At 44.4% G+C, this 11,191-nt stretch overlaps 1 protein-coding gene across 2 annotated transcripts; it reads left to right on the top strand.

The window, feature by feature from the left end:
• Positions 1-685: 685 nt before the first annotated feature.
• Positions 686-10,607, top strand: C1QC (complement C1q C chain). 2 transcript variants are annotated; one of them, XM_056543273.1, is made up of 3 exons: positions 686-1,051; positions 3,805-3,973; positions 7,128-10,607. In XM_056543273.1, the coding sequence occupies exons 2-3, from the start codon at positions 3,814-3,816 to the stop codon at positions 7,682-7,684; spliced, it is 717 nt and encodes a 238-aa protein (XP_056399248.1). In that variant the 5' UTR covers positions 686-1,051; positions 3,805-3,813; the 3' UTR covers positions 7,685-10,607. The 2 variants fall into 2 exon arrangements, with proteins under 2 accessions (XP_056399248.1, XP_056399247.1); XM_056543272.1 differs by lacking the exon at positions 686-1,051 and adding an exon at positions 3,572-3,679.
• The last annotated feature ends 584 nt before the right edge of the window (positions 10,608-11,191 follow it).

Raw genomic sequence — 11,191 nt, 5'->3', positions numbered from 1 at the left:
GAGTAGTAACTGAAATACTCTTGCTGCTGTTATTGAGCCCCCTCCATCATGCACAGCAAATTCTCCTTCCAGGGGGCCAGACCAGAGGCTGAGCTGTTTGACAGAAGTACACGCATAGAAACTTCCTCTCTTACTTGTCTAGAACAACACATCACAGATTCCTCTCTACTAGGCCATGACATAGTGCTGATGACAGTGTACTAAACAGGTTGGCACTGTGATAGGAATGATATACCTAGCACGATATTATACATGGTATGCACTGTCACTCATGCCCTAAGCTTGCAAGGTGCTAGGTGAGCAGAAATGGAAAAGCAGCTGCACAGCAAGGAGGGGGTTAAACTAAGCACTGAACTGCTGCTGCTGAGAAACTAAAGGGAGGAGGGAAAGATTAGGCTGGCACTGTGATGGGGAATGATTTACACAGTACAGTGGTATAGATGTGGAGGGAGAAGGGGTAACTGATGTGTAGTATGGCCGCCAAGCTCTGGATTCTGCCACTAAAACGTTTGCAACTTGTTCTTAAAGGGGAAAAGACACCTATATCCAACCCTGTTGTAGCTTGCGGTTGGGTTTAGGATAAACCACCACCATCTTTTGTGGCCATGACAAGAGCTCAGTGCCTGCCCTGTATTCTACCGCCACATTGTGACAACATAACTTAGGGCTACACCGGATGGCAGTAAATGCTTATAGATCTGCAACCAACCAATGTATACACAGTGTACATACAAAATCAGGGACATATGGAAGGGGGGGATAGTGACACCGTGATGGAGGCACCATGGCCAGCAATAGGAACTGTTCATGTCTGCAAGACCCCACCCCAGTTATGGGCACCACGGTTCTCGTCTTCTTGTCAGGCAGTTAAGGAAGTGAAAGTTTTTTACGTTCTGCATTTTGCACTTTTCTTCCTAAAACTGAACTTGTGGTTCTTTTCCCGGATGGAGAAAGCAGAAGGGAAAGTCCCAGCATCAGCAGCAGCAATGGAGGAGGAAAGACGATGGGACACAAACCCTAGAATAGTCCGGAGCAGAGCCTACAGCCAGAGGTCAGTCACAATTCAAGGGACATATGTTTAGGGGATTTGTGTATATATTGTCCTGACAGAGAGCAGCATAAGGGTTAATATATCAGAGGAGTATATAGCAATGGTCTGTCTATATCATTCTACCTTTTACCATTTTTTAACTGCGCCTTTCTCTAGACATTGCACTTTCCTTTAGTGACTGCACCTTTCTCTAGATATTGCACCTCCCTCCAGTGACTGCACCTTTCTCTAGATATTGCACCTTTCTCTAGATATTGCACCTTTCTCTAGATATTGCACCTTTCTCTAGATATTGCACCTCTCTCTAGTGACTGCACCTTTCACTAGATATAGCACCTTTCTCTAGATATTGCACCTTTCTCTAGATATTGCACCTTTCTCTAGATATTACACCTCTCTCTAGTGACTGCACCTTTCACTAGATATAGCACCTTTCTCTAGATATTGCACCTTTCTCTAGATATTGCACCTCCCTCCAGTGACTGCACCTTTCTTTAGATATAGCACCTTTCTCTAGATATTGCACCTTTCTTTGGATATTGCACCTCTCTCCAGTGACTGCCCCTTTCTCTAGATATTGCACCTTTCTCTAGATATTGCACCTCTCTCTAGTGACTGCACCTTTCTTTAGATATTGCACCTCCCTCCAGTGACTGCACCTTTCTTTAGATATTGCACCTCTCTCTAGTGACTGCACATTTCTCTACATATTGCACCTTTCTCTACATATTGCACCTTTCTCTAGATATTGCACCTCCCTCCAGTGACTGCACCTTTCTCTAGATAAAGTACCTTTCTCTAGATATTGCACCTCTCTCTAGTGACTGCACCTTTCTCTAGATATTGCACCTCCCTCCAGTGACTGCACCTTTCTTTAGATATTGCCCCTTTCTCTAGATATTGCACTTTTCTCTAGTGACTGCACCTTTCTCTAGATATTGCCCCTTTTTCTAGATATTGCACTTTTCTCTAGTAACTGCACCTTTCTCTAGATATTGCACCTCCGTCCAGTGACTGCACCTTTCTTTAGATATTGCACCTTTCTCTAGATATTGCACCTTTCTCTAGATATTGCACCTTTCTCTAGATATTGCACCTCTCTCCAGTGACTGCACCTTTCTTTAGCTATTGCACCTCTCTCCAGTGACTGCACCTTTCTCTAGATATTGAACCTTTCTCTAGATATAGCACCTCTCTCCAGTGACTGCACCTTTCTTTAGATATTGCACCTTTCTCTAGATATTGCACCTTTCTCTAGATATAACACCTCCCTCCAGTGACTGCACCTTTCTCTAGATATAACACCTCTTTCCAGTGACTGCACCTTTCTCTAAATATTGCACCTCTCTCCAGTGACTGCACCTTTCTCTAGATATTGCACCTCTCTCCAGTGACTGCACCTTTCTTTAGATATTGCACCTTTCTTTAGATATTGCACCTTTCTCTAAATATTGCACCTCTCTCCAGTGACTGCACCTTTCTCTAGATATTGCACCTTTCTCTAGATATTGCACCTCTCTCCAGTGACTGCACCTTTCTCTAGATATTGCACCTTTCTCTAGATATTGCACCTCTCTCCAGTGACTGCACCTTTCTCTAGATATTGCACATTTCTCTAGATATTGCACCTCTCTCCAGTGACTGCCCCTTTCTTTAGATATTGCACCTTTCTCTAGATATTGCACCTTTCTCTAGATATTGCACCTTTCTCTAGATATTGCACCTCCCTCCAGTGACTGCACCTTTCTCTAGATATTGCACCTTTCACTAGATATTGCACCTCTCTCCAGTGACTGCACCTTTCTTTAGATATTGCACCTTTCTCTAGATATTGCACCTTTCTCTAGATATTGCACCTTTCTCTAGATATTGCACCTCTCTCCAGTGACTGCACCTTTCTTTAGATATTGCACCTTTCTCTAGATATTGCACCTCTCTCCAGTGACTGCACCTTTCTTTAGATATTGCACCTTTCTCTAGATATTGCACCTCTCTCCAGTGACTGCACCTTTCTTTAGATATTGCACCTTTCTCTAGATATTGCACCTCTCTCCAGTGACTGCACCTTTCTTTAGATATTGCACCTTTCCCTAGATATTGCACCTCTCTCCAGTGACTGCACCTTTCTTTAGATATTGCACCTTTCTCTAGATATTGCACCTCTCTCCAGTGACTGCACCTTTCTCTAGATATTGCACCTTTCTTTAGATATTGCACCTCTCTCCAGTGACTGCACTTTTCTCTAGATATTGCACCTTTCTTTAGATATTGCACCTTTTTCTAGATATTGCACCTTTCTTTAGATATTGCACCTTTCTTTAGATATTGCACCTTTCTTTAGATATTGCACCTCCCTCCAGTGACTGCACCTTTCTTTAGATATTGCACCTCTCTCCAGTGACTGCACCTTTCTTTAGATATTGCACCTTTTTCTAGATATTGCACCTTTCTTTAGATATTGCACCTTTCTTTAGATATTGCACCTCCCTCCAGTGACTGCACCTTCTTTTGATTAGGAACCAATATCTTACGAATCTGGTGACCACCACTAAAGGCCCCGCTCATATAGAGTATAATTACAGGTTCCTCAAATGTGATTTAATGGATAAATATAATTTATTTATGATTGTAAGATTTATTTGTATTTCTACTGATCTGATTAATGTATAAAAATGAATCAATAAAAACATAATAATAACTATAGGTTTCTCTAATTTTACTTTACAATTGACCCTCATTGCCTATCCATACAGAGAACCTCAATGATGTTGCTGTGGACTGGGATGATGTTCCTGACTCTGCTCACCTGGGTGGAGAGTTCAGACGCTCCCTGTATGTCAGCAATGCCAGGTATGCCAGGAATCCCGGGAATCCCAGGAAAAGATGGACGGGATGGGCAGAAAGGAGCAAAAGGAGAAAGAGGTAAAATCCTTTCCATGATGATTAATCCTAATGATCTGAAGGGCTGAGGACTTATGTAGGTCACTGCCTAGTAGGTAATTGTTATGTTCTAGTTAATTCCCACTATTGCTGAAATAAAATGGGTCTTTGTGTTCAGAACATTGTTGGTCTGGTCTCCTTCCTTCAAAGGTCACTGTCCTCTCCAGATTCTTCACCTGTTTACAGGTCACTGTCCTCTCTTGGTTCTTCACCTGTTTACAGGTCACTGTCCTTTCCGGGTTCTCTCTTCCTTTGGTTTACAGGTCACTGTCCTCTCCTTGTTCTCTGTTCCTTTGGTTTACAGGTCACTGTCCTCTCTTGGTTCTTCACCTGTTTACAGGTCACTGTCCTCTCTTGGTTCTTCACCTGTTTACAGGTCACTGTCCTTTCCGGGTTCTCTCTTCCTTTGGTTTACAGGTCACTGTCCTCTCCTGGTTCTCTGCACCTTTGGTTTACAGGTCACTGTCCTCTTCTGGTTCTCTGCTCCTTTGGTTTACAGGTCACTGTCCTCTCCTTGTTCTCTGTTCCTTTGGTTTACAGGTCACTATCCTCTTCTGGTTCTCTGCTCCTTTGGCTTACAGGTCACTGTCCTCTCCTTGTTCTCTGTTCCTTTGGTTTACAGGTCACTGTCCTCTTCTGGTTCTCTGCTCCTTTGGTTTACAGGTCACTATCCTCTTCTGGTTCTCTGTTCCTTTGGTTTACAGGTCACTATCCTCTTCTGGTTCTCTGTTCCTTTGGTTTACAGGTCACTGTCCTCTTCTGGTTCTCTGCTCCTTTGGTTTACAGGTCTCTGTCCTCTTCTGGTTCTCTGCTCCTTTGGTTTACAGGTCACTGTCCTCTTCTGGTTCTCTGCTCCTTTGGCTTACAGGTCACTGTCCTCTCCTTGTTCTCTGTTCCTTTGGTTTACAGGTCACTGTCCTCTTCTGGTTCTCTGCTCCTTTGGTTTACAGGTCACTGTCCTCTTCTGGTTCTCTGCTCCTTTAGTTTACAGGTCACTGTCCTCTTCTGGTTCTCTGTTCCTTTGGTTTACAGGTCACTGTCCTCTCCAGGTTCTCTGTTCCTTTGGTTTACAGGTTACTGTCCTCTTCTGGTTCTCTGTTCCTTTGGTTTACAGGTTACTGTCCTCTCCTGGTTCTCTGTACCTTTGATTTACAGGTCACTGTCCTCTCCTTGTTCTCTGTTCCTTTGGCTTACAGGTCACTGTCCTCTTTTGGTTCTCTGTTCCTTTGGTTTACAGGTCACTGTCCTCTCCTTGTTCTCTGTTCCTTTGGTTTACAGGTCACTGTCCTCTCATTGTTCTCTGTTCCTTTGGTTTACAGGTCACTGTCCACTCCTGATTCTCTGCTCCTTTGGTTTACAGGTCACTGTCCTCTTCTGGGTCTCTGTTCCTTTGGCTTACAGGTCACTGTCCTCTTCTGGGTCTCTGTTTCTTTGGTTTACAGGTCACTGTCCTCTCCTGATTCTCTGCTCCTTTGGTTTACAGGTCACTGCCCTCTTCTGGGTCTCTGTTTCTTTGGTTTACAGGTCACTGTCCTCTCCTGATTCTCTGCTCCTTTGGTTTACAGGTCACTGCCCTCTCCTGGTTCTCTGTTCCTTTGGTTTACAGGTCACTGTCCTCTCCTTGTTCTCTGTTCCTTTGGTTTAGCGGTCACTGTCCTCTCCTGATTCTCTGCTCCTTTAGTTTACAGGTCACTGTCCTCTCCTGGTTCTCTGCTCATCTGGTTTACAGGTCACTGTCCTCTTCTGGTTCTCTGCACCTTTAGTTTACAGGTCACTGTCCTCTCCTGGTTCTCTGTTCCTTTAGTTTACAGGTCACTGTCCTCTCCTGGTTCTCTGTTCCTTTGGTTTACAGGTCACTGTCCTCTCCTGATTCTCTGTACCTTTTGGTTTACAGGTCACTGTCCTCTCCTTGTTCTCTGTTCCTTTGGTTTACAGGTCACTGTCCTCTCCTTGTTCTCTGTTCCTTTGGTTTACAGGTCACTGTCCTCTCCTTGTTCTCTGTTCCTTTGGTTTACAGGTCACTGTCCTCTCCTGATTCTCTGCTCCTTTAGTTTACAGGTCACTGTCCTCTCCTGGTTCTCTGCTCATCTGGTTTACAGGTCACTGTCCTCTTCTGGTTCTCTGCACCTTTAGTTTACAGGTCACTGTCCTCTCCTGGTTCTCTGTTCCTTTAGTTTACAGGTCACTGTCCTCTCCTGGTTCTCTGTTCCTTTGGCTTACAGGTCACTGTCCTCTCCTGGTTCTCTGTTCCTTTGGTTTACAGGTCACTGTCCTCTCCTGGTTCTCTGCTCCTTTGGTTTACAGGTCACTGTCCTCTCCTGGTTCTCTGCTCCTTTAGTTTACAGGTCACTGTCCTCTCCTGGTTCTCTGTACCTTTGGTTTACAGGTCACTGTCCTCTCCTGGTTCTCTGTTCCTTTGTTTTACAGGTCACTATTCTTTCTTGGTCATGTAACATACAAACTATTGTCCTCCTCTCAAATGTCTACTCTTGATTCTCATCTCCTTTGGCCTCTGTCTTCTCCTGGCTCTCTGCTCCTGTGTCTTACAGTTCACTTTTCTGTCCTGGTCCTCCGCTTTGGCTACAGGTCTCTGTCCTCTTCTGGTTCTATCAGGATGTCATTTTCAGGCCCTACTTCCTCTTCACCTCTAATTTTGAGGTTCCTAAAGATTCAGTACTGGGGTAGGTCATATTTTCTCTCTACAAAATTCCAAATGGGCAGATAATCAGAAGCTGCAAGAAGGTTTTCCTTAAAGGGGTACTCCACTGCCCCAGCATTAGGAACATTTTGTTCCGAATGCTGGGTGCAAGCTGAGGGGGTTGTGATGTCACGTCACGCCCTTTCCCATAGACTTGCATTGAAGGGCGTGGCTGTGATGTCACAACCTCCGCCGCCCGCACACAGCGTTCAGAGCAAAATGTTCTGAATGCTGGGACAGTGGAGTACCCCTTTAAGTTTCTTTTCGATGCATAGGAACAATAGACAACAGTGGATCTCAGCTTTATGTCTTTTTTGCCCTCAAATGTGAATTTAGTGATTTGAAGGACTGACAACTCTTCTACATATTGTGCAATTTACAACGCTCACGTTGTGTCCTGCTCATCTCTCGTTCTAATGTCCAGTTGTCATCACACAGGGGTTCCAGCCAGCTCCAACATGCTCGGACCGAAAGGTGAAAAAGGGATTAAAGGACTACCAGGCCCAATGGGAAAAAATGGACCCAAGGGACCACCTGGGCCTCCAGGAGACAAAGGCGAGCTAGGACCCGCTGGGGACAATGGAATACCAGGCAACCACAAGCGCCAGTATCAATCGGCTTTTACAATGGCGAGAACGACAGACATAAATCCTGCAAAGAACAAACCCATCATATTCAACAAAGTCATCACCAATGACCACAAGGACTATAATGACACCACAGGGACCTTTTTGTGCCGTATCCCTGGACTGTATTACTTTGTGTATCATGCCTCACAATCGACCAACTTATGTGTTTCTTTATACGCAGCCAATGAGCTAAAGGCCAGCTTCTGTGACCATGTGACCAATGCCCAACAAGTCACATCAGGGGGGTTGCTGGTCCAGCTGCAGAAGGGCCAAGAGGTGTGGTTGGCTGTCAATGATTACAATGGTATGATTGGGATCGAGGACAATGATAGCGTCTTCTCAGGGTTCCTTGTGTTCCCAGATTAAAGCTTTATCTGAGCATGTCCACCTTTACGGGGCTATTGTCCAACTCATCTGTCCCATCTCCAGACCCCACAATTCTTCAGACCTTGACCCCAACTAGAACCCTCTGTGCCCACTCCAGACCCTACTACTATTCATTACCCTCCAGCAGTGGCGGATCCAGAGTCTGGTCTCAGGAGGGGCACTGTCGGGTTATATTCACACGGGGAAAAGTGCACACGGAAAATAGTATACAGTAGTCCCTCAAGTTAATCGGTTCCAGGAAGACCATTGTATGTTGAAACCATTGTATGTTGAAACCATTGTATGTTGAGTCCATAACTCTATGGAAACCCGGTAATTGGTTCCGAAGCCACCAAAATGTCATCCAAAAATAGGAAAAAGTGAGGATTAAAGATAAATAAGTAGATAACTAATATAGATAAAGCAAATCCTTACATATAAAAGTAATAGAGATCTGCTGGGAGCTGTAATCACTGTCTATTTCAGTGTTTCCCAACCAGGGTGCCTCCAGCCTTCGGCTGTCCAGGCATGCTGGGAGTTGTAGTTTTGCAACAGCTGGGGGCACCCTCTTTGGGAAACACTGGTCTATAAAGAGGACAGAAGCTTCTTCAGGGTCCTGTACAGAACATGCAATGTCCTAAAAAAAAAATGGAGATGCCCTCACCTGGTGTTCAAAGGAGCAGCTAACCCTGGCACAGGTAAAGAGTACAGAACATGTAATACCTCCCTGTACTGTAGGGGGCGCTACCAGACACCAGTCACTGCATACACTTCAGTAATACAGGAAAAGAGTACAGAACATGTAATACCTCCCTGTACTGTATGGGGCGCTACCAGACACCAGTCAGTGCATACACTTCAGTAATACAGGTAAAGAGTACAGAACATGTAATACCTCCCTGTACTGTAGGGGGTGCTACCAGACACCAGTCAGTGCATACACTTCAGTAATACAGGTAAAGAGTACAGGACATGTAATACCTCCCTGTACTGTAGGGGGCGCTTCCAGACACCAGCCAGTGCATACACTTCAGTAATACAGGAAAAGAGTACAGAACATGTAATACCTCCCTGTACTGTAGAGGGCGCTACCAGACACCAGTCAGTGCATACACTTCAGTAATACGGGTAAAGTGTACAGAACATGTAATACCTCCCTGTACTGTAGGGGGCGCTACCAGACACCAGTCAGTGCATACACTTCAGTAATACGGGTAAAGTGTACAGAACATGTAATACCTCCCTGTACTGTAGGGGGCGCTACCAGACACCAGTCAGTGCATACACTTCAGTAATACGGGTAAAGAGTACAGAACATGTAATACCTCCCTGTACTGTAGGGGGCAATACCAGACACCAGTCAGTGCATGCACTTCAGTAATACAGGTAAAGAATACAGAACATGTAATACCTCCCTGTACTGTAGGGGACGCTACCAGACACCAGTCACTGCATACACTTCAGTAATACAGGTAAAGAGTACAGAACATGTAATACCTCCCTGTACTATAGGGGTTGCTACCAGACACCAGTCACTGCATACACTTCAGTAATACAAGTAAAGAGTACAGAACATGTAATACCTCCCTGTACTGTAGGGGGCGCTACCAGACACCAGTCAGTGCATACACTTCAGTAATACAGGTAAAGAGTACAGAACATGTAATACCTCCCTGTACTGTAGAGGGCGCTACCAGACACCAGTCAGTGCATACACTTCAGTAATACGGGTAAAGTGTACAGAACATGTAATACCTCCCTGTACTGTAGGGGGCGCTACCAGACACCAGTCAGTGCATACACTTCAGTAATACGGGTAAAGTGTACAGAACATGTAATACCTCCCTGTACTGTAGGGGGCGCTACCAGACACCAGTCAGTGCATACACTTCAGTAATACGGGTAAAGAGTACAGAACATGTAATACCTCCCTGTACTGTAGGGGGCAATACCAGACACCAGTCAGTGCATGCACTTCAGTAATACAGGTAAAGAATACAGAACATGTAATACCTCCCTGTACTGTAGGGGGCGCTACCAGTCACCAGTCACTGCATGCACTTTAGGAATACATGGGTTTTACAAGAGAAATATCCATTCTGATTGGTCGGTTCTTCCAGCCAATGACACGTTTTGCAGATTCCATAGCATTGTATGTTGAGTCTGGTTTCAAGTTACAATGGTCCAGAAAAGACCATTGTAAGTTGAGGGATCACTGTATATTATTACACATAGACATCCCTGTTTCCCCCCTAGATCTATGTGTTCCCTCCAGGCCCACCTTTACCCTTTCAGACCCCTTTATCCTTCCTCCAGACCTCACAATCCCTATCACACATGTTCTGTATGACCACAGTGATCTCTGCTGACCTCTGCTGTCCATTTTAGGAACTGTCCAGAGCAGCATATGTTTTCTAGGGGGATTTTCTCCAGCTCTGGACAGTTCCTAAAATGGACAGCAGAGGTTAGCAGAGAGCACTGTGGTCATGACATCAGAGGAAATGCATTTCTTTTTTTGGATTTCTCTTTAGTATACATCCCCTAAAAAGTACTGGAAGGATTTAGATTTTTTTTTAATAGAAGTGATTTACAAATCTGTTTAACTTTATGGCACCAGTTGATTTAAAAAAAATAAAAAAAGGTTTCCACTGGAGTACCCCTTTAAAGTCAATTGAAAATGACTTGATGAATAAATTGGAGCAGAAAATGCGAGCGGAATTACTCAAGTAAATTCCTCTTGGATTCCTCAGTGTGAACATACCCTTACAGGGGTCACTGTAGTATTTGCACACATTTCCTTTCTCTGCTATAGACTGTCAGCTCCTTTGCACACATCCTCATGCAGCGCTCTGATCGTATATCCACTGATCTGAATGGTCTCTTCTCACTTCAATGTCTTTCTTAATTACAATTAAAATGTCAATTCACACAATTGTGAGTCTTCTTCCTCTCTGGTTTCTACTTCTCACAAGGACCTGAAATACCGGGGACCGGACCCAAAACCCCACATGATGACCTTCTCCTTACAGAAGATGTAAGGAATCACATTGCTTCAAAGGGTGGAGTTGTTCCATGTGGAAGACAAGTGATAGTGTGGTGTTTGGGGGTAATGGTGTTTAGGTAGACCCCATAGGTGCTGTAACTGACTAGAGTTCATGATGAAATAAGGGATAAGCTAAAATGTCCACTCACTAGCTCGCTTCCCCTCCCATCATGCTTGAAACAATGTGTATAAGATGGCGCCTCCAGAGAGAGCTACTCAATGCTCAAGAGACCAATATATGACGGGTATAGTCGCAATTAGAACCTACAGATCACCTAAGGTGTTCTTTATCCAGGATGTGGGTCTTATCATCTTGGGTGTAGTTCTCTCTGGATTAGAAGCTATAGATCACCTAAGTTGATCCAAAAATACCCTATTTCCCACATATAAAAAACTAAATCTTTATAATTTTCAAAGATACACCAAACGATAAGGATTCAAATTCCAGTGCTAATCATTCCATT

This window comes from Hyla sarda, chromosome 10 (assembly GCF_029499605.1).
Source record: "Hyla sarda isolate aHylSar1 chromosome 10, aHylSar1.hap1, whole genome shotgun sequence".
In the NCBI taxonomy this organism is placed as follows: Eukaryota; Metazoa; Chordata; class Amphibia; order Anura; family Hylidae; genus Hyla; species Hyla sarda.
The sequence above is the reverse complement of the archived record's forward strand: the minus strand, read 5'-3'. Positions and strand labels throughout refer to the sequence as shown.

What these genes read in the sequence shown, in the direction of transcription:
- C1QC (XM_056543272.1), top strand. Translation starts at nt 3,653, where the DNA reads ATGGATAAATATAATTTATTTATGATT. An exon ending in AATATAATTTATTTATGATT is followed by an intron (nt 3,680 to 3,804) that starts GTAAGATTTATT and finishes CTATCCATACAG; the next exon opens with AGAACCTCAATGATGTTGCT. An exon ending in AGGAGCAAAAGGAGAAAGAG is followed by an intron (nt 3,974 to 7,127) that starts GTAAAATCCTTT and finishes GTCATCACACAG; the next exon opens with GGGTTCCAGCCAGCTCCAAC.